General features: G+C 37.4%; 6 protein-coding genes across 9 annotated transcripts; 2 read left to right on the top strand and 4 right to left on the bottom strand.

The window, feature by feature from the left end:
- Positions 1-25: 25 nt before the first annotated feature.
- On the bottom strand, positions 26-7,019 carry Zw10 (Zeste-white 10 kinetochore protein). Its single transcript, XM_028302084.1, has 6 exons — positions 6,785-7,019; positions 4,917-6,683; positions 4,354-4,560; positions 1,759-1,888; positions 974-1,115; positions 26-304 (listed from the first exon to the last, which is right to left on the bottom strand). Exons 2-6 carry the CDS (start codon positions 6,424-6,426, stop codon positions 89-91), a joined length of 2,205 nt encoding a protein of 734 aa, XP_028157885.1. The 5' UTR covers positions 6,427-6,683; positions 6,785-7,019; the 3' UTR covers positions 26-88.
- Positions 6,428-6,852, bottom strand: LOC114351055 (protein POLR1D-like). Its single transcript, XM_028302097.1, has 2 exons — positions 6,785-6,852; positions 6,428-6,683 (listed from the first exon to the last, which is right to left on the bottom strand). Exons 1-2 carry the CDS (start codon positions 6,850-6,852, stop codon positions 6,428-6,430), a joined length of 324 nt encoding a protein of 107 aa, XP_028157898.1.
- Positions 7,020-7,237: 218 nt separating the features above from the next.
- SsRbeta (signal sequence receptor beta) lies at positions 7,238-9,118 on the top strand. 3 transcript variants are annotated; one of them, XM_028302093.1, is made up of 3 exons: positions 7,238-7,367; positions 7,517-7,893; positions 8,635-9,118. In XM_028302093.1, the coding sequence occupies exons 2-3, from the start codon at positions 7,522-7,524 to the stop codon at positions 8,833-8,835; spliced, it is 573 nt and encodes a 190-aa protein (XP_028157894.1). In that variant the 5' UTR covers positions 7,238-7,367; positions 7,517-7,521; the 3' UTR covers positions 8,836-9,118. The 3 variants fall into 3 exon arrangements, with proteins under 3 accessions (XP_028157894.1, XP_028157896.1, XP_028157895.1); XM_028302095.1 differs by having other exon boundaries at positions 7,247-7,306; XM_028302094.1 differs by having other exon boundaries at positions 7,267-7,364; positions 7,516-7,893.
- Positions 9,119-9,875: 757 nt separating this feature from the next.
- On the bottom strand, positions 9,876-20,295 carry Tmem63 (transmembrane protein 63). The gene is made up of 3 exons (XM_028302088.1): positions 15,932-20,295; positions 11,247-11,665; positions 9,876-10,977 (listed from the first exon to the last, which is right to left on the bottom strand). Exon 1 carries the CDS (start codon positions 20,074-20,076, stop codon positions 17,857-17,859), a length of 2,220 nt encoding a protein of 739 aa, XP_028157889.1. The 5' UTR covers positions 20,077-20,295; the 3' UTR covers positions 9,876-10,977; positions 11,247-11,665; positions 15,932-17,856.
- LOC114351051 (putative nuclease HARBI1) lies at positions 11,836-13,579 on the top strand. The gene is made up of 3 exons (XM_028302089.1): positions 11,836-12,361; positions 12,506-12,642; positions 12,738-13,579. Exons 1-3 carry the CDS (start codon positions 12,086-12,088, stop codon positions 13,378-13,380), a joined length of 1,056 nt encoding a protein of 351 aa, XP_028157890.1. The 5' UTR covers positions 11,836-12,085; the 3' UTR covers positions 13,381-13,579.
- Positions 13,567-16,001, bottom strand: LOC114351052 (uncharacterized). Of its 2 annotated transcripts, XM_028302090.1 has the most exons (7): positions 15,436-15,921; positions 15,147-15,341; positions 14,883-15,038; positions 14,297-14,429; positions 14,079-14,195; positions 13,838-13,980; positions 13,567-13,735 (listed from the first exon to the last, which is right to left on the bottom strand). In XM_028302090.1, the coding sequence occupies exons 1-7, from the start codon at positions 15,436-15,438 to the stop codon at positions 13,619-13,621; spliced, it is 864 nt and encodes a 287-aa protein (XP_028157891.1). In that variant the 5' UTR covers positions 15,439-15,921; the 3' UTR covers positions 13,567-13,618. The 2 variants fall into 2 exon arrangements, with proteins under 2 accessions (XP_028157891.1, XP_028157892.1); XM_028302091.1 differs by having other exon boundaries at positions 15,147-16,001.
- Positions 20,296-27,961: the final 7,666 nt, after the last annotated feature.

Below are 27,961 nucleotides of genomic sequence, written 5' to 3'. Positions count from 1 at the left end.
AATATTCTTTCAAATAAAACTCAAATGACCATATAACACCAATATTTATTGATAGTAATAAATACATAAATGACTGGGGATTACATGTTTACTTAATTTTGGCCAGCAAGTTGGCGCGGAACTGTGTATTCTGGAACAGGGCTTTGATGAGGCTGCGGAGCTCCTCGGTGCGGAAGTGCACGGACAGCGGACCGGTGCCGTCGCGCCAGTGCGCCTCGATGTCCTTGAGGGAACCGCCGAGGACGAAGATCAGGAGGGACAGCTTGGTCCAGGACGCCACGTGGGTTTCCACGTCCGATGGGCTCTGGAAAAAAAGAAGTGAGGATATGGTTTGTGTATTGGAGATCTTCACTATTAAAGAGTCCAAGTGAGATGCATGGGCGTACCCAGCTTCTGGCTTAGAGGGGGGCAAGTCATACCCAACTTCTGGCCTAGCGAGGCAAGTCAGAATCATCATCATGATGCACCATCATGCCAGTGATGGTGTACGGATCTGAGACTTGGTCGCTTACTATGGGCCTCATAAGAAGGCTCAAGGTCACCCAAAGAGCGATGGAGCGTGCTATGCTCGCAGAATCGCTAAAATCAAGTGGCAGTGGGCGGGGCACATGGCTCGAAGAGCTGATGGCCGCTGGGGCAGGAAAGTTCTTGAGTGGCGACCACGAGCTGGAAGACGTAGCGTGGGCAGGCCTCCCACTAGGTGGACCGACGATCTGGTGAAGGTCGCGGGAGGTACCTGGATGCAAGCGGCGCAGGACCGGTCTTTGTGGAAATCCTTGGGGGAGGCCTTTGTCCAGCAGTGGACGTCTTTCGGCTGAAACGAACGAAGAGGTCACTTAAAAATTAGATTGATGGTGATAACGGGCATTAGTTAAATCATCGGGCATCAGGAGGGAGGGGGGCTGCATCATCATCAGGCTCTTTAATACAATAAACAAGGCAAAGTCTGCAACTATTCTATACTCTATGCTACCTGCAGCAGCTGCGGCGCCTTCTGCACCACGACGGAGTACATGTCGGTGAGCTGGCTGGCCATCTCCATGGAGATGTCCTCCACCGTGCACACGCGGTGGATCAGCTCTTCAACAAACATGTTGACTAGAGTTGACATCAACCTGCAAGTGGAGGCAATGATTGAGTTTGCTGACAGGTCAATAGTTTAAGGTTCAGCTAAATCAACACGTGCAGCCTGGGTGCGCGATGTCGATCAGATGTCGTGTATGAATTTGTGGCGACGAGTTTACACCAACACGTCCTGTCATTGGTCGCGGCGATCTATACACGCGCAGTGATCGTTATCACGCGAGTGTCACGCGTTGGTTTGGCAGAAGCTGTACCTCCACATAAGATTGCTAAGCTACTTTAAAAGAGATATAAATAGGATATTGGGTCATGTAAAGATTGGGCACAACAGAACAAATTGGTTTGGCACCTTTTTTAGGCATTTTAGGACCTTAAAACATTCTTGGCTGATTCAATATCCTCATCGCTTAGCATCGCTTATGCGTAGCATACGCAAGTCACTGCTTCAAATGTGATGATGACCGAAGAACACCTTTCAGCACTTAAGAATGATGTAGATTATCCAAGATTATCAGCATATTATCGTCTGAATATAATCGATGCGCAACTTGTACATTGAAAATGTTAAACTATCTGAGTGTGACCACTTTGCGAATAGAACAAAATGAATGACCATTTTTTAATTCGTGACGCAATGCGAATGGTACTGTCTGTTGTCTACGTCCAACCCCTTACCTGGTGAAGACGTTGTTGGGCAGGATGCCGACCCAGACGTTCTTGAGCAGGTGCAGCTGGCGCAGGCACTGGCGCACGGCCGCCTCCGCGTTGTCGCCGAGGACGTCCTTCACCACGATGCAGTTCAGATCTGCACAGAGTAGGAGTTTTGTCAGTGCCGGACTTAGAGACCCATAACCCGTAGGCACTTGGCCCCCTCATCTTTAACTTTTTAATAAAGCATGCCAGACTGTTTTGAGCTTCGCTTCGCGAGTTTCGCCACTGAGGGCCCCTAGACTGGCTGGCCCCTAGGCTCGGGCTTTGTAGGCCTACGCGGAAATCCAGCGCTGTTTTCTAGCAAAAATGGTAACAACAGTACAACACATACATCAGACTGTAGTGACTACACTATTAGTCTGATCAGTGGTTGATTTTTGAAGCTATGTCATCTGTTTCAACCAAAAGAGGTCCACAGGATAAAGTACTTACTGCACCAGTTTTTCCAAGCTTATAGCTTTGGTGGAAGGCTGTAGTAGTAAAGATCAGTGTGGCACTCACCCGAGGACCTGATGCTGTCCAGGATCTGATTCTTCTGCTGCCGGATGCATGCAAAAATTTCTGCACCAGATTTTTAAAGCTGAGTAGTGTAAGTACTATCACAGAATAATAATAAGTACTACGTACAGAAGTTTTACTTCGCGAAGGTATTTAAAAAAATGTATGCTCAATGTCATTAACAATATGGTGTAATTTAGCCTGTCTCAAGAGTCAAGCACCATTTTGTTGACAAACGTCAGTGATCGGCACTGCAAATTATGTGACATGAGGTGCCAAACTGCGGAAAATGGCGGAGGAAATACATGATTTAGCATGAATTATCATGAATAATATTAACTACTTATTTACCTCTCAGTGTCTTGAGGCAACTTAAAAAAGTACATTCTGTGTTTTTATTATTATTTAGGCAGTTAAATACTGCACATTTCTTTATTTTCTTCCGTCATACCTACACAAGAATACGCGTGCGTGAGTCAATGTTCGCTCGTATGTGACGCCTTGTCGAATAGTATCCTGTAGGTGGGCCATCGTGCGTGTTTTGTTTTCGATGTAAACTCGCGGAGATGAACAGGCCTGGTACTATCTACACCAGTTATGTAAAGCTCACTCACCCGGGGACCTGATGTTGTCGAGGATCTGCTTCCGCTGCTGCTGCATGTGCGCGGCGAAGAAAGAATTATACTAACTGAAGATCAGGCATTCTCATTCATCAGATGACCAAATGTTGTCCAGGATCTGCTTTGTATGCGGCCAAGAATGCCTTCCGCATCAGCTAAATGGTGGTAAAATGTAGGAAAGGTAAATGTATCTCATTTACGCAAGGATCTACTCTCTCTGCTACTGCATGTAGCTTTGGTGGAAGGGTGTACTAAAGTCCGGTCGCCGAGCACGTAGAATTCCGTCCAATAACCCCAAGCTACGCATCCTTATCGCTCGCGCGTAATCATATTGCTGTCGCGCTCGCACACTCATTGCGGCCGACCGTCGCACATTCGCGACGCGATAAGGATGGGTAGCTTGGGGTCATTGGACGAAAATCTACGTGCTTGGTGACCGGACTTTAGTAGTGAAGATCAGTGTGGCACTCACCTGAGGACCTGATGTTGTCCAGGATCTGATTCTTCTTCTTCATGCAACTGCACCAGGCTTTTATAGCTGAGTGGTGTAAGTACTATCTACACCAGCTATTCAAAACTCACTGACCCGAGGACCTGATGTTGTCGAGGATCTGCTTCCGCTGCTGCTGCATGTGCGCGGCGAGGTGCCGGCAGCCCAGCTCGCGCAGGCGCGGCACCAGGTCCACGAAGCTGATGGGGTAGTCCAGCTCCCGGCCCTCCATCAGGATCAGCCACTTGTCCCCGAACGTTTGCAGGTTTTGAGCGAGATGCAGTTTGTTGTGGAACGAAACTGTAATGTATCTCACTCACCCTAGGATCTGATGTTTTCCAGGATCAAGGTTGTTTCTTCTGTTGCTGCATACATGCAAGAATTTTCGCACCAGTTTTTTCAAGCTAAAAGCCTATACTAACTAAAGATCAGGCATAATATATCTCATTCATCAGATGACCAGATGTTGTCCAGGATCTGCTTTTTATGCGGCCAAGAATGCCTTCCGCACCGGCTAAATGGTGGTAAAATGTTGGAAAGGTAAATGTATCTCATTCACGCAAGAATCTACTCTCTGCTACTGCATGTAGCTTTGGTGGAAGGGTGTACTAAAGTCCGGTCGCCGAGCACGTAGAATTCCGTCCAATAACCCCAAGCTACCCATCCTTATCGCTCGCGCGTAATCATATTGCTGGCTCGCACACTCACTGCGGCCGACCGTCGCACATTCGCGACGCGATAAGGATGGGTAGCTTGGGGTCATTGGACGAAAATCTACGTGCTTGGTGACCGGACTTTAGTAGTAAAGATCAGTGTGGCACTCACCCGAGGACCTGATATTGTCCAGGATCTGATACTTCTACTGATTCTTCTTCTTCATGCAACTGCACCAGGCTTTTATAGCTGAGTGGTGTAAGTACTATCTACACCAGTTATTCAAAGCTCACTGACCCGAGGACCTGATGTTGTCGAGGATCTGCTTCCGCTGCTGCTGCATGTGCGCGGCGAGGTGCCGGCAGCCCAGCTCGCGCAGGCGCGGCACCAGGTCCACGAAGCTGATGGGGTAGTCCAGCTCCCGGCCCTCCATCAGGATCAGCCACTTGTCACCGAACGTTTGCAGGTTGTGCGCAAGGTACATGCAGTTGTTGTGGAACAGAGCTGCAATGGTGGTGAAATATGGGTGATATTGGAGTTTCTTAATTTTTTGAAAAGTGAAATCGTAGGCCACGTATCCACTAAAGGCAGCCTCGAGCCGAGCTGCACAATATGGCTTGACTCCATGCGCATATATAGCGCATTTACTTCATCAATGGTCTGGTGCAAGGGATGTTGGGCTACGGATTTGAATATGATAGGGGGGCCTGGGCGCCCCCTGAAAAACAATTCTAGATACACCAATGCTCGGCTCGCAGCGACGAATTTGCCTCAGGACGCGGCGTTCCGCAGATTGAGGCAGCGTCACTACTTGCTTTGCTCCCTCTAGTGAATACACGGCTAAAGAGAACACCACCTACCTACATACTGGGGTATAGTCTGCAAGTACTTTTCATGGTGATAAGGAACAACTGCATCATACAGTTCAAAGACGAGGCGAGTAGTGTTGTACAATTTCTTGGACACCACATCCGAGCATTGAACCGCTTGCTCCATCATCACATACACCAGATCCAGCAGCTCTTGGGCTGTTCGAGATATCATGCACCTTGGGAAGTAGAACAGACTCTTTGGGATTGTCTTATCCAAAATCTTTAGTGCTTCTGCCAAACTCTCATCAGGTGCTGAGCTGGACCCTGCATTATCCTCTGGTATATTTTCAACACCAATTGACATGGTCACACTCAAATCTTTGAGCATTATCTGACGGGCTGACTCCAAGAAGTACTGACTTGACTTGTCAGCAAAGAGAACATCAATATTATTAACATATTCCAATATTGAAAAATTCTCATCAGGGAAAAATTTAAGCATAGCTAAGAAATGCTGGAAATTTTCAATTTCTGATGTAATTACACCATAGGTCTGAAGCTCATTAATGTTATTCGGTATTGTGTGAATGAGACAGTCCTTCACCAAGAGGTCCCTAAACTCAACACTTAGCTGAGACCCAATCATTTTCATTAGGGTCATGTCCCTTCTGAATTCAAAATTGAGCTTGTTACTGAGGTAATGGAACAGCAGTCTTAAATTGGCAATGACTGCATCATAGGTAGGTTTGAAATCTGGTTTATGATTAATAGTAACATTCATAAACTCGTCTGTCTCAGCAAAAACGACGCACTCATTATTAATAATCGGTTGAATTACATCTTTCATTAGAAACTGTGAAAATGTAGTTACCTTTTCAGCCAGTTTCTTGCTCTTTTCTAGAGCGTTCAAGATATCAGATACGATCCTTGAATCATCTAAGTTAAGAGTAATGTTAACAATAGTCCTACGATTACCAGTTTTGACATCAGTAACAACTAATCTATCCCACTCGGCATATAAATCATGAAGTAAATTATCTAAAATTAGTTGGCCGGTGTGCCTTGTGTTGCTGTATAAATCGAGATCTTTAAAGCCTTCAGCAGGCAATTCAATGTACTGCAGTAAGTCATACACTGCTTCAACGGCACGGGTAAAGCTTGAGGCCTGCCGACCGTCCTCGAATTCCTTCACATACTTGCCACATTGCAACACATCACTTACAATATTTAATGCAAATTCAACAGACTGTAACTCCTTAGTGATATAGTCATGGCTCTCAATAGACCGAAGTACTTCAGCCATAGTTTCTTGTTCGATTTCTTGTCTACATTGTTCCATGTCATCTACCACAGACTTGCTCTCCTGTGTCAACTCAAGACTCTCCTTCAAAATTGCATCTAAATCATGATCACTATTACCCAAAAAGGTTTTTGTATCATTTTTAATTGTGTCTATTTCCTTAATTACAAGAAGAATTTTTTCTGATGGTTTCCAGGTATTCAAATCGTCAATATCAAATATATTATTTAACATACTCTGTACGTCGTATTCAGCCATCTTAGTGCTTTTTCTTCGATTTGTCCTTTTTAATGGTGGGTTTAGGGTAGGATTCACGCTTTGGTGATTTGCTAAGAGAACGTTTGTAGGTTTTGGAATGATGGTATTTGTTGGAGCTCACTGCATTCCGCAGCGTGTTGACGAGGAAGCGTTTATTGGTTTTTTGTTGTGGAGCTTTAATCCAGCCGGAGGGACCCACTAATTCGGCTCTGGCGGCGCCTTGGACAGCTTCCCGCATTAACTCTTCAACAGCCAGTCTGAAATGATTTTATCACGTTTATAGTAGATTTATAGCACAAGAACGGTAAACACTTCAATTTTTCTTTCAAATATCAAGCTCAATCTGTTTAAAACATACTTTTCTAATGCTTCGTCATCTAGCACCTTTTTATCAAAATTTTTGGTAGAATCTTCTTTATCTGACATAGTTTGGTTTAGTGCGTTTATTCTCTAATATTTATTCACTAAATTAAAGACTTAATAATTACTAATTAAGGCGAATAATCGCCAAGAAGACCATTTTTCGAATCTTTTCAGAATCGTAAAATTCGTGAAGCACGAAAACAAACACGTATTTTTGACATATACAAACATGCGTTCAATTTAGCATGATTTTTTGTAAAAATACAGTGTTATTTTATAATGCATATTATCAATTAATATCTCATTTTGTAAAGTTTCTAATTTAATTCTTAATCTATGTGCAAAATTTTTATATATCTAAAGCGGTGAAACATTTTTTTATGTAATTCTAATAAAAATTACGTGATCGTGCTTGTAACTGTAATTTTTCACGAAATTTGGCAAAACTGGCAATGATTTTGGACGCGTGGAGCGAAACGTCAATAAACGTCAGCCACGTACGAATACCTGTCATTTGGTAAAAGTCGATCTTTCTCTTGCAATTTGGTTTTAATTTGTTAAAATAGGCATTCAATAAGGTAATTTTAATATTTATGAATCCTTACATTTTACTTAAACTAATATATCACTTTTGACGACATAAACGCTAGTATTTAATTCATTAAATTCGGTTTAACAACTTGTGAAAAGTCGAATTGGTTTTCAGTGTTTCATTCCCGTTTTCCAGACAGAATGGCTGCGAAACTGTTGTCGCTGATCCTCATAGTGGCCGCCGCGGCGATGGCCGACGACGAGCCGACCGCAGCGAGGTTGCTGGTGTCGAAACACGTATTGAACAAGTACTTGGTTGAGAACATGGATATTTTGGTGAAGTATACGCTGTACAACGTGGGCACAGCGCCGGCGGTGGACGTGAAGCTGGTGGACAACGGGTTCCATCCGGATGTGTTCTCGGTGGTGGGCGGGCAGCTGACGGCGCAGATCGAGCGCATCGCGCCCCAAGCCAATGTCTCGCACGTCGTCACCGTGCGCTCCAACAGATACGGATACTTCAACTTCACCGCCGCCGAAGTCACATACAAGCCCAGTGAAGATGCCACCGAGGTAAGAACATTTTGTTGACTTTCTTACACAATAAACTAGCACATAATGGTGTGATAACAAAAATAGTACAATAACTTATTTATGTATATGGTTTTAAAAATTGTGATCATAGTAATTTGTACACTTCGTGGGTCGAATCACGAAAAGGCATATTTAACAAAATGATGATATTGATGTATTATCTTGTTAGAAGTCAGTTTGAATTTATTATGAATGAGTCCACTTCCAGTTATGTTATGCTCTTTGAAGTCTAAATATCAAAGGGAAATCAAATTGCATAGTTAAATTCAAACCTAATAATGCAAACAAATAAAAATATGAGCTATCAAAGTATGTGTAAGATAAGTTATTGTCCTATTGCTAATCTAGAAAGTGCTTGTCAAATCTCTTGCTGATAATATACAAACAACAACACAAGAGAACTACTTTATTTTTCCTTATATTTTATTTTCAATTTATCCTCCTGCACTTTCAAGAGACACATATGTCCATTTTCACCATCAATACCTAATTTTTAAGTTACCCCTATGAAAACAAAATTCCTGTTATGTGTCATGTAAAAATTAGGGATTGATGGTGAAAATGGGCATTAATTTAGCAAAAATCTAAGTTTCGATTTTCAACAATTGAAATCTATTTACTTATGAATATTTGTATGCAATTCTGCAGCCTGTAAACTATTACTATTTTGCAGACCATACAAACAAATTATTAACATTGCTAATAATTATTTTTTTCCAGGTCCAATATGCCATCAGCAGTTCCCCAGGAGAGGGCGCCATCGTCGCTTTCAAAGACTATGACCGCAAGTTCTCATCCCACATCCTGGACTGGGCCGCGTTTGCTGTCATGACCCTGCCCTCTCTCGCCATACCCTTTGGACTCTGGTTCACCTCCAAGAGCAAATACGAAAAGCTCGCGAAACATAAGAAGACTCATTAGTTGAATTACTGTAGTTAGATAGCAAAGACACTGCCAATGTAGCACGCATTTATTAGTCAATTTTATTGTAAGCTTAGTGTCTAATGAGTGATGTTATTTAATTATTTTCAAAAACAAGTCCTAATTCATTGTTACTAAGATACTGTAAGGATAGATTTATATGCAATGCATTTTTGGTATGATTGTGTTGTGGATCAAATACTAGGTAATGCTTGTTACATTAGCAGTGTCAATTTTCACCTTAAACCATTAGTTGTCGTTCATCTACATCTTTGTTAATAATTTATATGAACAATAAAAAGACAATTTTTATTTTTTTGTTTTAATACAAGGACCTGAGTAGCCACCACATCTATGCTGCATTTATGCACTTTGCACTCTAATTGCTATTGCTAATGTTACACAAACCACGGAAGTACGGAACCCTTAAAAGAGCAGAATGGATAGGCGACATCCACCTTGACCTTCTTACACACTTGCGCAGTGGCGGCGCTAGTGTCGATTCCATTGACCCAGGCCAGAAAAAGTTTATTTGCCGCCGTAAGTTCTTACTCAGCCTGCTAGTAAATCCGCCACTGACAACTAGATATTTAGAATGAACTAATAATTTAATGTTTTTTCGTTAATCTGCAAGGTCATTCACCAATAATAAAAGCTTATTTATACACAACTGGACTACATAACAAAAATTAAAATGTTTGTAAATTGTTACAGCATTAGAAGAAAGACAATTTTAGTTGTTTGTATTTTAGGTAAGTTAAGATAAAAAAAATACTATGATTTAAAGCATCAATACAAAAAGAAAGCATTGCAATAATAAACATGTGAAAAACAAAAATATGTTGTAGTAAATCGATGAATATCCTCCATCACATCAACGCCTGACGAATTATTTAGCATTTTCAGACTTCGGATACCGTCATTTATCATTCCGCGAATGTAAAATGTAACGTATACATTTTAGTTTAGTTTTGTAAAGGTTGAAACTAATTTAGAACGGAACATACGAAATGACTGTAAGTTGAAATCATTTCTTTAAATTGCTGTGAGGATCAAAGAATAGTTTCATATTACATAAGAAGTTGATAAATTCACTCTTTTTATCGTTTCACATCATGAATATGAAGTTAGAATGAATTTACTCAGTGACGCAAAGTGTTAAACTGCGAATTTATAAGTAATTATTTTATCAATTCTGAAGAATAACAGTGAATTAATCACAGAATGAACTCGCACCCACAGAAAAATTGCACTAAATGGACAGTAAATACAGTTTCAGGCTATTAATTTTATAACACCCGCGTTGGACTTACTTTTTTTCTGAATTAAAGCAGCACTGAATAAGCACTGGGTTGAGCTTGAGGTAGAGCAAGAAACGCTCTACTTTATGGAGCTTTTTTGATAAATTAAAATTCTTTATAAAGCTACCGAAGCGATCATGAAATTGAATTTGTGATCTCCTATCCCCGGTTCCTCGAATCGCAAATCTACAGCGTCTTGAAAAATACTACGATCCTTTCAAGACTCGTCACAATCACTTTCAGTTATCAATACGTCATTTTTTACGATCCGATAATGAGGTAGTAACACAAATAGGGAAACTCAGGCCGAAATAGTTGTAGGTAACTTGTATTCTAGCTGCCGACAAAAGAAAACTAAAGAGTAAATTATGATTTTCAATTGTTTATAAGTTCGACGAGATATTATCTCAACGCTAGAGATATTGCGTTTACAGATAGTTTATTATTATCAATCAAAACACAAGTTGAATGAACTTCATTAAATGTTTTTGTCACTTACTCACTTGTGGTCCCTAAACTTTGATTTAGATAGTCTACTACTACAAAATCAATCGATAACGTCACATAAAATTCAACAGAAACTAAAGTCGTTGCCAACACATTTTAACTACTAACATAGTAAAGTTACGGACAACCACACATCAAGGTAGACTCTGTGACAACATCTTATGTAAATACTTGTATGATACCAATCATTTAGCCACAAAAATGTTTTATACTGATGTGCTGTCGACCTTACATAAATTTAAGAAAACCGGTTTGTTAATACATCAATTACGCTAAAACTAATTTACAGAATACAATTATCCACACAACACAAAATTAAAATAAATAAGTAAATAAAAAGTAAAGTAAAGTAAAAAGGACGCAGGTTGGCCGTAGTAAGGACAATCTGGCCAGGTGGGGATTCTTGGATGGCTTGAACATGGAGTGCAGGTGCGGTTTTGTTCCCCAGTCGATGAGGCACCTGATGTCATGCCCTGAGTGCCCAAGCAACTGCACTCAGGAGGATTTGATGAGTGCTACTGACAACGCCACTCTTGTGGCGGAGTTTTGGGCTGACACTGTGTAGGTTTGTTGTCGACACGAAAAGAAGAAGAATAAGTAAATGGAATGAAATCAAATAGAGGTTTATGCCCTCTTCATATTGCACAAAAACAGGTACAAAAGGCGTTACGTACTCTACCAGTCAACGTTCAAGCGATATTGTAGAAATACAGTTGGTATAATGATAAGGGTGATTTAGAAACGAGAAGCAGTGTTCTAGGTATGCACAATAGAACTTATTTATTACAAGTCTGATTGATCTATTTCTATGTAGCTAAATCTTCAAAAATGATATAAAATCGCAAAGCTCTAATAGTGGCTCTGTGTAAGTGTGTAGGTATCTCAAACTTGTGTAAATTAGATTCTATTGCACTTTCCTTAACCACAAATTGAAAACAACAAACGTACTTAAATCCGCAGTGTGAACAAGCATATCGTCCACAGAGAATTGCATTGGAAGAATACAAGAATAACGGACTAACNAGTAGATATTTTAATCTAACTAATCCAGTTCATAACAGTGTTTATAATTTATTGATTAAACGAACTCACGAAATGTCCTTTCTATTAAACCTATTTAATTATGGCTTTAAGAAGGGCGTAGGAATGTTTAGAATATCATAAACAATTACTTAGAACACACTCATACAGCCGCACTCAGAGTCGTTTAATGGTTACTTAAGTCGTTCCTTAGTATAGATTTAAAAAAGTTCACTCTCAGAGTCAGTTAACGGAGCATTAGCATCCTTTAATGATCATTAAATTTAAGTAGAGCCAAACCTTTACTTAACTTAGTTAATGGTTGATTTTGACATTTACGTTTTGAGGTTATTTTGATAATTTGACCCATTTTGACCAGATAATTATTGAGAATCAGTCGCATCGTGTTTAATTAAGCAAAAATGTCTGATCTGAGTGACTTTGTTGAGTTTGTGGAATACGCTAGAAGGTTTAGAGAAGTGGGACCGAGGCGATATTTACGCGATTATTCTGATCCCTTTACAAAATATTCAGTTCAAGAATTCCATGCACGATATAGATTTACACCTGAATCTGTAAAAAGTGTTTTATTACCTATGTTGGATGGCCTAAGGAAACCAACAAAAAGAGGACTACCATTTGCCCCGGAAATTATGTTACTGCTGACATTACGCTACTTCGCTACAGGCAGTTTTCAGGTTAGTGTTGAAAAGATTGAATTGTATATTTTAAATATGAATTGCATTATTTTTTTGAGTTTGTGAGCATTGTAGGTACCTACTATTATTTCAATGTTTGTAGTAAGGTGTTATTTTTTAAATGGATGTCTCTTTTTTTTTCAGAAATTAGATGGAGATGTTATGAATATTTGTCAACAGTCGGTTTCACGTATCATTGCTCAAGTATCTACATTGATAGCTAGCAAAATGAAAGATTTTGTTAAATGTCCCTCAACTGCTGAAGAAATGAACTCTGTGAAGTAAGACTATTTTATAATGACAAAAATAAAAATATTTTACTGGGTACTACCTATTTACCGAGTTTCATGACTTATAATAATTGTTTTTGTTGCAGGAAATCTTTCTATGAAATAGCTCATTTTCCTGGAGTCATTGCTTGTATAGACTGTACCCATATTAAAATAAGAAGCCCTGGAGGCATGACTTCAGAAGTGTACAGAAATAGAAAAGGGTATTTCTCTATTAATGTTCAGGCTGTCACAGGGCCAAACTTAGAATTTTACGATTTAGTAGCCCGTTGGCCTGGCAGTAGTCATGACAGTTTCATTTATAATAGCAGTGCTATTAAGCAAAAACTTGTTACTGGGCAATTGCAAGGGATAATTTTAGGGGACAGTGGGTATGCAGTTAGTAATGTGCTGCTAACACCATTTTTATCACCCAATTCTATTCCCCAAGAGAATTATAACAGAAGCCAAATTAAAACGAGAAACACTGTGGAGAGATGCTTTGGCGTTTGGAAAAGAAGATTTCCTTGTCTCCAGGTCGGAATGGGCATTAAATTGGATACAGTTGTGGCTGTCATATGTGCATGTGCAACACTGCACAATATAGCATTATTGGTAAATGACTTGGTGCCATCGAACTGGGATGACATTGATATTTATAATGACATTGTGGATGTACCAGTTACCGAAAACCCAAACAGCAATGGCTTTACATTAAGACAATCTTTGGTTGAAAGGTTTTTTTCTTAATATATTATGTATAGATATATATTAATCTTTTTATGTCATCCCAGATCGAATCTTTATGCCGAAGCATCTCTCCAGTGTTTCTCATTATAATTATCTTGGGGAATAGAATTGCAGCATTACTACGTGCATACTACCTACATAATTTTCATCTACACAAATGCATTAATGTTTTTATAAATAAAAATCCGAAAATCAAACAAATATTTTTATTTTTAACTACCATTTTATTTCTTTGTTTTTAACCACCATTTGACTTCTTAATTTCTTCTAACTCAATTTTCGCTTTCTCTAATAATGTCTTCTGTCTTTGTTGTTCTAATAACGCTGTTGCTTTTTTAATTTCCTCTACTTCTAACTGTAAAGAGAAACATAATAATATACATTGTGTTGTACTTTATTTTAATTACTTGATAAAAAGTCACTAGATTCATGATTTCATGATTGAAACATAATGTACCTGGGTTTTCAATATTTGCATTTCCATTCTTTTTTTATTTTCTAAATATTTAATTCGTATCACAGCCTCTCGACGAATGTAGTCTGTGGGTTTCCGAACTTGATCAGCAGTCTTGGTCTTTGCTGCTAAATAAGGTTTACCATCTGAAAGAGTTTAAGCAAGCATAAAGTTATTAGATATCATTTTAATTTTTTAAATAATTTGTATTATTGGATAAATAGTAGGTAAGTATACTTAATACCTGTAACTTGCAAATCTTCGACTTCAAAGTGGTTATTGTCAAAGATTTTGCCGTCTTCCTGCTCTTCAAAACTCAATATTACTTCGGAATCTTTTAAGTTCTCTGTTTCCAATATATCTAAAAACAAACTTACATTAACAATCTTATCAGCATAACATAAAAATAAGGATGAACAAAACATTGTCATCATCCATAAAATAGTACAAGAGCAAAAGTACCTCTGGTGTCAATCGATACAGAAATGTTAGGTTTGTCTAACAAGTCCTGTTGTTGACTATTGCTGATTGTATCCAGTATGGTTCCGTCACTATCAAATGGGTTATTCAACTCACAAATTATAATAGGTGCAGCCTGAAAAATAAAAACAGTTGAGGTAGGGAGTACTTGATAGTTTTTGAAACATTTATTTAGAGAAAATACATAATGATACGAANTGTAACTTATGTATTTACTTCGGAATCTTTTAAGTTCTCTGTTTCCAATATATCTAAAAACAAACTTACATTAACAATCTTATCAGCATAACGTAAAAATAAGGATGAACAAAACATTGTCATCATCCATAAAATAGTACAAGAGCAAAAGTACCTCTGGTGTCAATCGATACAGAAATGTTAGGTTTGTCTAACAAGTCCTGTTGTTGACTATTGCTGATTGTATCCAGTATGGTTCCGTCACTATCAAACGGGTTATTCAACTCACAAATTATAATAGGTGCAGCCTGAAAAATAAAAACAGTTGAGGTAGGGAGTACTTGATAGTTTTTGAAACATTTATTTAGAGAAAATACATAATGATACGCACCTCTTCAACCATGGTTATTATGGCTTCATTGTGTGGCGGTGGAGGTGCTGATGGTCCGCCTCCAGTTCTTAATAAGTTTCCTCGTTCAGTTGCGCGAGCTTTACGTGTGTAGGCTTTCATGTTATCCCATGCTCTCTTCAAAGTAATAGTCTCACGCTGAAATAGTATAACAATATTTATAAATATTTTGGAATGAGTAAATTTAATAAATAAAACAGAATGAATTTCATTTAAAAAAATTAAAAAGTAGGTAAGCTATACCACCTTGTGTACATTGGCGTTGCTATTAAACTCTCGTGTTATTAAATCCCACGCTGCTTGTTTTTTGGAGACAGACTTTCCATCCGTTAATTTGGACTCCACGATTGGCGTCTTTTTAATTAATTGTGCCAATAGAGCCTTTTCATCGGCAGTGAAATTGCACATTCTTTTGCGTGGTGTTTTTGATTGATTATTATCCTAAATTAAAACAGTAGTTTTATATGAATGCAAGTTTAACATACAACAAATTGAATGCCACACACTTTAAAGTATTATATAAATGCCTACTTACCATGATATTTTTAGGTTTAGGATATATTTACGTTGAAAATATAATAATCTCTTCCGGAGAAACAACAAAACAGAAATCACAAACAAACCTTGTTTAATATTATGACATTGACAGCAGTGAGTGTTCCCATAGAAAAAAAAAGCCCAAGTTGCTCTATTTAATTTTAATTTAAATAGCTATTTCGCTTTGTAAATCAATAAAAACTAACAGTAAAAGAACTGACTATCAATCATATTACTATAAATAATGATTTTTCATATTTTAAATCCACTTTTTCACTAGTAAATACCAATATTTTTTAAGCGTGGCTACACCAATGCTTTATCGAAACGCAGTCGATAGGGATGGTCCGCCCTACGGTTACTTAAATCTGTCATTAGCAAATGAACCCTTAAGTTTTGTTTCTGGGATGAACCGTCAATTAAGAAATTTAATGATAATTAGTTAAGTACTCATTAGGACTAATTTAATGAACCTTTCTGAGTGCGGCTGTAACTACGTATGTGGCATGTTTGTTATTGTTAAGAGTCACTTGACATTCAATACAAACATGGTCAACCAGTGAGATATTATACATTAATTAGGTAATACATTTACATTAAAGGGCAAGCAAAAGACGTGAATCATAAAAACTAGCCTCCTCTTGATGTCACGCACACACAGCCCTTCAGCAAACCACTAACCAACCTGAAGAGAAAAAGATGGCAGACCAGCTTATTTAAGCAGGTGGTTCAATTCAACACGATTTAGTTGTGAACGGAATGATGATGTCACTATAAGTGCTAATAAACACGCGTTGATTCACGATACATGTGGCTACTTAAAGCCATAGTTTTGTGATAATGAGATGACAATTGATCTAACAAATGAAACGGATGCGGGAATGCATGAACTTCGAGTTCTACTCACTCATAATAGGGACAAACAACATGTAAAAGCAAGGACGGACTAAAGAAATCTTCGCTCGCTAATGACTTAATATGGTTTTCCCTATACGTTCAGATAAAAAGCTGAAAAAAACGTTTCAAACCAACATAAAAGAATTATTTTATCTGGTGAATATAAAGTTATTTGATAAGAGAAGCGTGCAGAATGTTCAGCAAAACTTCTTTTAGTTAGATCGATTAGAAAGTACCTACTTCTTGATCAGATATTACAATAACGAAATTACGTGCTTTTATTAACGGCATGGTGGTCCTATCCTAATAAATTACCCAATTAATTTTAAATCTACATACTAATTCGTTAATTTTTCAGATTGTCGTTTACATTGTTAGTATTTATATTAAAATACATTGTTTCCTTGTTCATTAATTAGGCAAGATAATGAAGGCATTCTTAATAGTAATTAATTTTAACTAGGTAGGTACTTATGCCCTGCCCGTCCCACATAGCGTATTTATTTGTACCTATCATAAGTACTCATAACAAACTGATAGTACGGTGAATTGCGGTCATCAAACATTTGAAAATCAACGTTATTGGAGAATAAGTATTGTTTTACACTTCGCGGTTAAGTCTTCAATAACGGTCTTCAGTATGTCACACACGTGCGTGTAATGAAGTGCGGTACACCACGTTTACAGATTATACTTAGGTATTTTACATTATCTAATTTTTCCTTCACTATAAACGTGATCTACAAATACATAATTAATAGGCATTTTACAGTCCACCCTAGTTTGTAGTCAGGTGATAATGTAAGTAGTTGATGACCTACACTAACTACTTCTTGTGTCACTATGTTAAAGGTAATTAAAAGTTTGTATAGAAAATAAGAACATTTATTCATTCATTTACATCACACACTTCGACATGTGCTGTGTGGACTACACATCATATCAATGATATTAATATTAATAATGACTAATCAATTATCACGCGATAAACTAAAAATTAAGGTGCCATTAACATTATGTTATCGTGTATTGTTTTATTTTAAAAAATTTATCAAAAAGATCAAAATACACATCGATGTTTGACATAATACATTATTAAATTATTATGATAAATAAATTTTATTACGACGGAATAAAATAAATTAATAAAAAGGCGTTAAAATCGGCAAACACTAAACTAAATCGATACTTAAATGAAATAATATATTAAAATATTTACGAGATAAAAAATATAGAAGAGATCTTTCATATTGCATGCGCGCAGTTATATTTATAGCTGTCGTCTTTTGCACATTAAATATGAAGGATTATAGCGACAATAAATCCCTATCATAAATATATAAAAATATTGCAATATTTACACATTTCCATTAACATAATAAAATAACAAACAAAACCTTATCAGTGAATGTCGTTTATCGATAGATCAGGTATTATAATTCCCGAAATGCAGATTAGTACTAATTTTGTACTAAGCTGCAGACGCGTCAGTGTAGGATCCTAATTCCGAAGGAATCATAGTTTAAATGTTTATCGGGTCCGGACTGTAGGATTGGATGGTTGTAGGAGAGGATGCGCCATAGTCAGGTGTGGTAGGGGTACTCATTGGGGAGTCAAGGGGTTTTGTTAGCGCCGGGGCGACATATTCGGGGAACCTAACAGTGGACTCCTCCTGCAGCGGCGCGGGAGGAGTGCAACTTGGGAACGGACTCAGAAGCAAGAAAGTTCCGAATGCTACAATAGAAGCCATCACCAAAATGATCGTCCTAGCCTCGAAACCTGCCCGCAATCCCGCCCAGGCTGCCATGTTAATTAGCAGCAACAACACAGAGATGCGAATCAGTCTCACGGCCGTCGAATGAATCCTGCCTCCGCCCACCCCGCTCATATCACTAGGCCCATAGGCGAAGTACAAGTTATGTTTGTCACCGATGTGCTTCAATACCATGTAGATCAGGCCGAAAGGCGCAATCAAGGGACAAGCTAGACTGTAAACCATCGAAATCGAGAATATTGCGAGGCTCCATGCATAGTGGACGCCGAACGGGAACTCGTAGAGTATAGCCTTCTTCACGTAACTCTTTTCGGCCTTCGACTTTGAATGAAGAAGATACCAAACGTACAGAAAGAGCTCCGGAAAGCGTATCAGTTCCAACGCGGTACCGATAAAACCCGAGGTGATGACATAATTTATGAAGAAGGCGCCCTTGTCGGCAAGAAAGACGCAGTCCCACCGCATCGTATCATTTTCATGATGCAAAGTCCACCTAACAAATGCTTCTGCACTAGCCAGACCCAAGGAAGGCAGGATCAGGGTCATCAACAATAAGAAAGAAACAGTTTTTGTCATAATAGAGTAATTTTGCTGGGACTTTGTCCAGTGAGACAGAAACTTATCAGAAAAAGCTACTATAGCTGGCATCACAGCAGCCATGGTCCAAAGCAATAGGGTTGGCAGGAATTCAAAGACCACACTGCTCCCTTTTTGTGTGTCCAATTTCACAAATAGAGTGTTGAACAGATTTACTATAATTGCTGGAGTTGTAAGGAAGAATAGTACAAGGAATAAGAACAGATTAACAAAGATAGCCTTGATGTACCAGACACCAGGTTGTACACTTAAATTCTCCCAAATGATATCTGCTGGGTTAGTAGCATGTGATAGAACCCAACCTCGGTGCAAGCTAAAGTTATTGATAACATGTTCAGCTAACTGGTATGATGGCAAGGTTAAAAAGGCAATACCCAGAGGATCATTAAGTACCATGGCGCGGCATCGTTTAGCTTCATCTTTCAGTCTCTTCTCTTCATTTGTATAAAACTCCAGTGCATCTACATGTGGCCCACAGAGGCCCGTCCGGACAGTGATGCGTTTTCCTGTCTTCTTGAAGTATTGGTCACTATACACCAGAGCTTCTGTCACCATATCCTTCTTTTCTTGAACTTCATTCAGCTTGTTGATGTTATAAGCAAGGCGAAGGTCAACTATTTGAATATGTGGGAAATTATGAGCAAAGTAGGCTCTAATCGTAGATTCATTTCGATCAGCCCTTGCTATGTTGGTGATCATTATAGTGCCCGTCAATGATGTGGGCACAGGTTTTCGCCCGGTGCATCTCCTCATAATCAACACTGACATAGGTAGAAATGCTATGCTTATTAAAGTATGCACCCAAAGCCAATAAGATCTCCCATTCAGGTTACTGAGAGTCGTTTTACTGAAGCCCATGTCTCCTTGGAGATTGCCCGTAAAATTTATAGGCAAGATGATTCCAATGGATATGATGGTGATGATAAACATGAGCGTGATGGCATGCCTCTGGAATGAGAGGTAATGGACTGCATCAGGCCCGCACTTGGCGAGCACTTGCTCGCGCGTCAGCCTGAAGACGGCCGGGAGCCATGTGAAAAAGCCCTCGTCTATGCTCGCGGACTCGTCGGCGCTCCTCCGCCGCACGAGCGCGTCGCCGTCCCCGCCGCGGTAGAACAAGTTGGTCCACCGACTCTTTGTCCGCTGCACGAGCGCCATCCGCCCATAGTTCCAGGCGGTTCGGCGTAAAACGGAGAACAACAATATCAAACATGACCATGAAATCAAGTTGAGAATCAGCGTTTGAGGAATCCCGTTGTAACCGAAGAATAAAATCTTTGATGTCGAATTTATGATCATGCAGCCTTCGTCTGTACCGTTGGATGAATTCGTAGGTGCGAATATATCGTCCGTAAAACTGCTAAAATCCATCTTGATGTCGCAACACAATCAGTCAGCCACAAAAAGAGAAAGTACTCACATAATGGGCATACACGAAATCTTTACAGGCACAAATATGAATATTTTTAGCATACACTTTTGATAGTGTTCTATAAAATTTTATCGGAAGTAGTCCAAATTCTAGTAATAATTACAAAATAATCTACAACACACAAGCGAAATAGGAATGACGTTTCACTGGCCGTCTGTCTTTGTCACAGATATGGATTAGAGTAGATACAGCAAGTTGATCGTCAAAGCGTGCCATTCCGATATGTCCAAATGGACATACATGGTCGAGTGATGTTCATGTAATCCGATTACAACAATCGGTTACGATGATTTTACGAGAACAGTAGTACGAACACGGTAGAAAGAAGATATTATTTACGGATTGTGAATTGTAATTAACAGCACAAGTAGCAAATAATTAATTAGAATAAAGTAGCAGTAGAAGAAGTATAAAGTAGCATTGTTTTTAATACATATCCTGCGATGTACTCTTAAGAGTTAAAACCATGGTCCCTGTATGTGGTGCACTCATACCGATCCCAAGGAACCGTACTTACTCATAACAATAAGACACACACTGATCCATGTATTCATGCACTTGACAAATTTATGTCTTGAAACGCTGGTAAGGTAAAAAAAATAACGAGATTTGACGAATTGTAAGAATTACTTTATTTTAAAAAGGTTAATAAAGATGTTTTTGGTTTTGTATTTAACAAATTATCAGTTTTATCGGAATTAATTAATTTTCGAATCGAGTCACACGATATCTTTCGATGACTTTGCGAATGCAGTACGATGATACGATTACTTTTACGTTGCGGCAATCACTAAAATTCGCTAAAATGACACTAATGACGTTTAAAAAGTGGCACGCTCGGCTTCATACAATTTTTGACACATGCTGCATCTATCCATATCTGTGGTCTTTGTTGTAGTTTTTTTTTGTGTCTCACTAACTCGTAATAACACGCAAGTGACAGCAACTGTCACGATTTCTCCACCAATAGGCTGTGCGAGTTTCTTAGATGGAAGAGACTCTATTGGCTAAAATTCACGTTTAAGTTCACAAATTAAGTTTTCAAATATTATAATAACGATAACGTTATTTCATTTTTAAAAGTAAAAAATTATTTATTTTGTTACTACCACAGCTGTGGTAGTATATAGTAACACATCTGTATCTGTGCTCTAATCCATATCTGTGGTTACTACTAAACCGAAAAACTTCATATATAGTTCCAAAATACTGGACTGTCCTATCGATGACATTGACAGTGGGGCGCCACCGTCAATACCGGATTGCTGGTTCCGATTTTTGCCATGTTGGAAACCATATAGTTGAACGATGGTAGCGCCCCCCTGTCATTGAATTTGGTGGGACAGTTCAGCGTGGGTCATCTATAGTTCCAAAATACTGAACTGTCCTATTGTATCCATGACATTGACAGTGGGGCGCCAGCGCCACCGTCAATACCGGATCGCTGCTTCCGATTTTTGCCATGTTGGAAACCATATTTTATAGTTAAACGATGGTAGCGCCCCCCTGTCATTGAGTTTGGTGGGACAGTTCAGCGTGGGTCATCTATACTGAAAGGACTTTAGAAATTGTATATCCGGGGCTGCCCCGAATACTACCTTAGAGAAATAATTATTTAAGCGCTAGACCTTTAATACTCAGTACGAAAACAAGCTGTTTATGGCGCTTTCAAACTTACAACGCAAATTGCATATTTGTAGGCGTTTTTAGTTTTAGTAGGCGGTGAATTGAAATTCTTTAGGATGCTGTTAGTTAGTATGTCAAGCATTATACTATCCGTTCGCGATAAGTTTGCCGCTGGCGATATGTCTATATTATAGCAAACTCTATTGAAAATATTTTTTATTTATTAAGAGCCATTTTACATTTTCGTGCGAAATTCTAAGATTTTGGAAGCATGAATTACTATCTTAAGCAACACCCAGAGATTATTTAATAACTGCGAAAGATAGGTCAATCCTTGGTGTTGACCATTAATGAAACGGATTTACTAAAATTCTTTTGCTTAATTCACAGTGCCCCATCTCCCACAACCATTTTACGGAAAAATTGCCGCAGACTCATTTTCAAAGTCCTGTATCTATTATTTATGCTCATATAATAAGCTTAAAAATATATAGTAATCATCGGACATATATTCTTGTAGTCCATTAATGAAATAGATTCTTGAATTTCATTACCATTATTGAGTAAAATCTAAAAATAATTTGGCAAATTTGAAGATTAACGTCACATTTTGATCGTGGTTTTTGGTTTAAAAACACAGCAATAACTGCAATAAAAGTATCCCAAAATAAAGAATATTCATTGTAGAATTGATTTCTACAGTTATTGTTTAAATATTAGTAACCACTTTGTCAAAATATTGATGTGAATATCAGTATAAATTACAATACGCAAGCCGACATCGATTAGTATGGCGCGAGCGCCCGTCAAGGCAGGACCTGTGTCATTTTTCCCGCCGTGACGTTTAGGGTTCGGACAATATTTTCATTGAATAATGTTTCCGACAAAGGTTGTCAAATTGACTGACATGTTTATCGTATAGTACAGTCCACTATGAAAATTAGCTGTGGTTTGTTTCAACTACCTATTTTAAAGTTATTTGGCACTTTCTAAGTGTTGAATTTTATGGAATTGGGAAAGAAGTACCGAGTTTGAAGCGTTCATGAGCAGACATTGCAGTTGAATATTCAAGTTCTGAATTTGATTATTGACGAATAATAAAATAAATCCCACTATCGATGTACCAGAATCTCATGGCAAATAGGGAAAATAAACTTTGTTGAGAGCAATACTGGGGAAATTGGAATAAACGATCTTGATACTATTTAATTTTTTACTTTTATTACTTTAATATTAATGAACATGAAGTACGAATATACATTTTAGGTAGGTATGTGTATGAAGAATGTTGTTAGACATCAGATTTTTAACATAGGTAAATGTTTTGGAAATTGAATAAATCGTATATTACTTTAAGTAACTAATTTTATTATGCATCATACTTCTAACTTATCACTTCATTCAGAACTAGAAAACGATTCTTAAAACTCCACTTGCATTTCTTGTTTTTCAATAAACAGATGATCAAGATAAAGAGGTACTGTAAATAAATTGCTCTTCCAGCATTTCAATGGAGAAGTTCCTGATGTTAAAACACTATATTTCTCTGAATGGGATTAAAATATATACCAAAATAAAAAGACGGTGAAATTTTTATTTAAATCGATCAAGAAATGTCTGAGAAATAAATTATTTATATTACCTACATATTTTCGCGTGGCACTGAAACATAGGCGGTGCCGTTCTTTTTGTATATGGCCAGGTCTGGGATATTTTAAAAAAAGGTTACAAAATTTTACTAAGAAAGAATCTTGAGTGACCCTAGCTGAAAAATTAAAAACTGCTAGATTTAAAAAAAATAACCTGTCAACAGCACTGGCTGGATCAGGGGTGATTTACTGTTTGTACTCCGAATGACTGTCGTGAATACACCGATCAAAATGGCGTGAATAGTTATGCGCAACTTTAGGGCCCTGTAACTTATTTATTTGTAGAGATATTTTCATGATTATTTTACAATTATTATTAGTTTTACTTATATTTATTTCAAGTTTATTTAAAAGAAAAAAATTGGAAACTTCTTCATTATTCAATCTTGCTTTGATGAAATCTTTTTCAATTTTCTTTACATGGTCATAACATCTGCACCAATTTGTGAGATATACCTGAAAACCCCGATAAAGCAGCTATTAAGTAAGAATAATATAAAAAAACCCAACCCTCCTTCTGACGCAGTTGGGTAATAAACTAAATGTATCAAAACATTTCAGTCCAACTTACTGTCAACTCGACGACGCGCTTTAGAATCAAAGATTGACTTTGAATTATGCCTTATTTTACAATTCACATTGAAAACAATATGCTTTGCTTGAACTTTTTAGACTTTTTCAGAAAAATAACAAATAGTCAAGAAGAGATTACAAAAATTTTGCAGCGGCTGACAGATTTCATAATTTTCTTTGACAGGTGACAGTTAAACCATAGACAATTGCCATATGAAAAACACACTTTTCCAATATTTTTGTTTGCCATGAGATTCTGGTACACCTATAACTCGATTGATGGTTTCATTTAATTTATTTAAACCAGGTTACCTATAATAATAATTATTTTTTCGTTAATTTATGAAAATATCAAATTAGCCCGTAATCCAGAATCCTGATACATAAAGTTAGCCTATTAATTTAACACAGGTACGACTGTACTCAGTGTTGCACTATCAAATGCAATTGACGCGCCTCTATGCCAGGGTTTTTATGTTCCTGGTCAGGCTATACCATTATTATTTTAATTCAAGGTCTCATTTTGATGTTGTTACCAATCCTTTAACTAAATAACATAATTAACTTTAAAAAAAAAAAAAAAACCGACTTCAAATGCGTGAAAACAAAAAAAAACTAAAAATTAAAAAAATTGCGTATAAAAAAGTTCATCCCCAATTTTCCACCCTTGGGGGTGAAATATTTTCTTCAAATTCGCATGAAACCACCCTTTTGATAATACCTATTCAACAAAAAAATAATCGTTCAAATTGGTTTATAATCGGCGGAGATATTGCGTATAAAAAAGTTCATCCCCAATTTTCCACCCTTGGGGATTGTTTTTTTTATTATTAAATTTAAATGGGATCACCCTTGAGGTATTACCTATACGCCGAAAAAAGATTTGTTCAAATCGGTTCATAATTGGCGGAGTTATCGCGTAACAAACATAGAAAAAAAACATACGGGTCGAATTGAGAACCTCCTGCTTTTTTTGAAGTCGGTTGATAAATGAGCCTATTATTACCCACCCACGCCCCACAACTTGATTAACAAGCATGTGATTCTCTTAAGACAATATTTTTCCAAAATAAAAAACAAAGTGATTTTCTCTCAAGCCTAGCCTACCTATGTACCTATTTGATTAAATTCTGTACTTGAGTATTGAATTAGAGTAGGTTCATATTAAATTCATATTTTTAAGAGCCCCACCCTTGTTTTTTGTTTTATTTTTGTAAGTAGGTACAAGTTTTTAAAGTATGATTTGTGGCATATTTCGAAATGGTTAAAATACCATTCGTACCAAAACCCAGCGAATGTAAATGCTGCATGAGTACCCTAACGCTTTTTTTTCGTTATTTTTAACGGTATTCGTTTAGCAAAGATAAAATACCACAACATCTCGGCGGGTTAACTGACAGACAGATTGAAAAGAGTGAAATAGCAAGATACAATTTTAGTGCAACTATGTGAGAGAGGTAGATCTTTGAAACCATTTGAAACTGTGAATGAATTTCTGAATTCAATTCAGCAGTTACTAAGTTCGTCCGTTCGTCGTAGGATCCTACTTGTTTTCTGAAAATTACATTTTAATAAATGCAATTGAGTAAGTTATAACAAAGTTAATAATGGATTTTGATTGGACAAATTATTTAGAAACAAACAAAAGTCAGCCAGTTCCAGAGGAATTATTTTCACACGTAAGTTTGCAAGAATTTATTTTGTTCTTGGTTTTTCCTTTTCAGCGGGCCTAAAAAGGCCGCTTTGAGCAATTCTTATTAGATTCATAATATGATTCAGATTTAAAAACACAAAATGGCCACTTGTCGGCAATTCATATTATGATTCGGATACAATTCATATTCGGCAATTCATTTATTTGACAGTTTTGTATGAGAAATCGTAAAATGGCCCACAAAATAGGAATTGCTAATGTGTCAATTAGCAGAATCATAAGAAGTTACTCGAGAGCAACATCTTACAATTCAGCTAGTTCGTAATTTCAAAAAATAAATTAATAATGGAAGATTTAGGCCTTTATGTAAACTTTTAGGAGCATGCCCGTATTATGGAAAGTGTTTTACATCGTCTAGGCTAGTATGGGGTGTTTGCAAAGGGTGCTTTTGATTTAGAATTGAGTAATATAATTAGAAATAGAAATGCATTATAGAACTTCAAAATATTTGTCGAAAAATGTGCCTACCTATACCTCAATCGATCTCGAATCGATCGAATTACCTACCTAATTTAAATCCTATAGTAAATAACTATCAAGGTATGAGTCCACGATTTAGGGGGAGGGTTGAGGAGGGTAGGGAGGGTAGCTATTTAAAAGCAAAAAATTAAACCGACTCCAAAAAACCTACACTAAAAGGTAGAAAAATAATTACTAATTACTTATTTATTAGGACGAATTAATATTTATGTAGGTATACCCTGATTGATAATTCTGGAGTCGGTGCCTAGACTATGAAACGTGTGAAGTTTGCCTGCACTTGCCTTTTTTTTATAAAATTTAACTCATTTGTTGCTTTTTAGTTAACTAATTATTACCTTGATGTTACCACTGAAGGTAGGCAGTACATTGAGACCATATTCTTCATGTCTAGTGTAAATAATATTCCCTACAAAATACACCTAAAAAGACCTTAAACCGTCAGCCCACCTTAAAAACATGAATACAACTGTTGGTCTATTTGTACCTATAATATTTAAAGAATTATCCTCCAACTCCTAAGCATTAAGGAGTTGTACCTACCATGTTCATCATGATGAGATGATGACTATCTGATGCAAACACTTGAATAACTTTAGAAACTCTATGTGACTGTCTTTATTTTGTACTTAATATATATTTTACATATTATACCTATTAGTGTTTCATTATGAATCGAAATATAAAAGACTTATTAAACTCTATTAAAAATTTAAATTAATTTATCAAGTTTGAATACCTCATTCTACCTTAAAATTAATAACTTAAATCAAGTCTTAATACAGTCACGGCTCAAGATTTTTTTGTCCATTTCAGCGTTCTTTTTACTCTTTTGACGTTGCGTTGACAGCTTTTACCTAAATTCGCGCGGAATATTTTTGTGAAATGGCTCTTAAGGGAGAGTCCGCTAATTTGGACCAGTTTTTTTCAATCCCATTTTACACATAGTTTTCTTTTGTTTTTGCTAATGTCCATGGTATATAATAAAAGATACATTATTCAACTTACTATTTCATAAGTATTAATTAACATGATTGTTGTATATTTAGCACAAATCAACAAAGTACGAGTTCAGAGCCCCGATTACGGTAATTTTTAACGTCAACAATCCAGACACGCTTCTCGATTCGGCGATACGATTGGTCGTTCAACAGCGTACGTCAGCGGTTTTGACCAATCGTATCGCAGAATCAGAAACGCGTCTGGATTGTAGACGTTATAAAAGTTACTGTAATCGGGGCTCTGAGCTTCGGTCCAATTTAGCCAACCGGTTTGATAATTTGTACCACAGGGTTACTAAATTGGATTTCAATAAATTTCAAGCCTATAAAAAAACTATGGCAAAATATTATTACGATACATTTTTAACAAATTAGGAAACGAAAAGGAACAGTAGTTAATAACATAGACAATCGATATTGTTTTACACGTTATCACGATTTTGAGTATAAGTTTTGTAATTCCAATTATCGTAACGCATACTTGTACCTAATCTACTTTGCCAGTCTTTTGCTTTCATTTATTGTTAGTCAAACATAACTACGCTATTATAATTGCAAAATATGATTTACTAAAAAAAAAGAGCTATGTCATCTGCATATTGTAAGATATTAACGAACGGGAGGACCGTTCGTTCTAGATCGTAGGTGTAGATGCTGTATAAAAGCGGACTGAGCACAGATCCTTGTGGTAAGCCTTTCCATACTAAACTTGGTGAGGAGCAGTTGTTTTGGAATTTTACTACAATCGATCTAGACATTAGAGAATTGCAGATAAAGCGGA

This window comes from Ostrinia furnacalis, unplaced genomic scaffold (genome assembly GCF_004193835.3).
Source record: "Ostrinia furnacalis isolate ACB-3 unplaced genomic scaffold, ASM419383v2 OfSCF1073, whole genome shotgun sequence".
In the NCBI taxonomy this organism is placed as follows: domain Eukaryota; kingdom Metazoa; phylum Arthropoda; class Insecta; order Lepidoptera; family Crambidae; genus Ostrinia; species Ostrinia furnacalis.
Note: the sequence above shows the minus strand (reverse complement) of the source record. Positions and strands in the feature narration are given on the sequence as shown.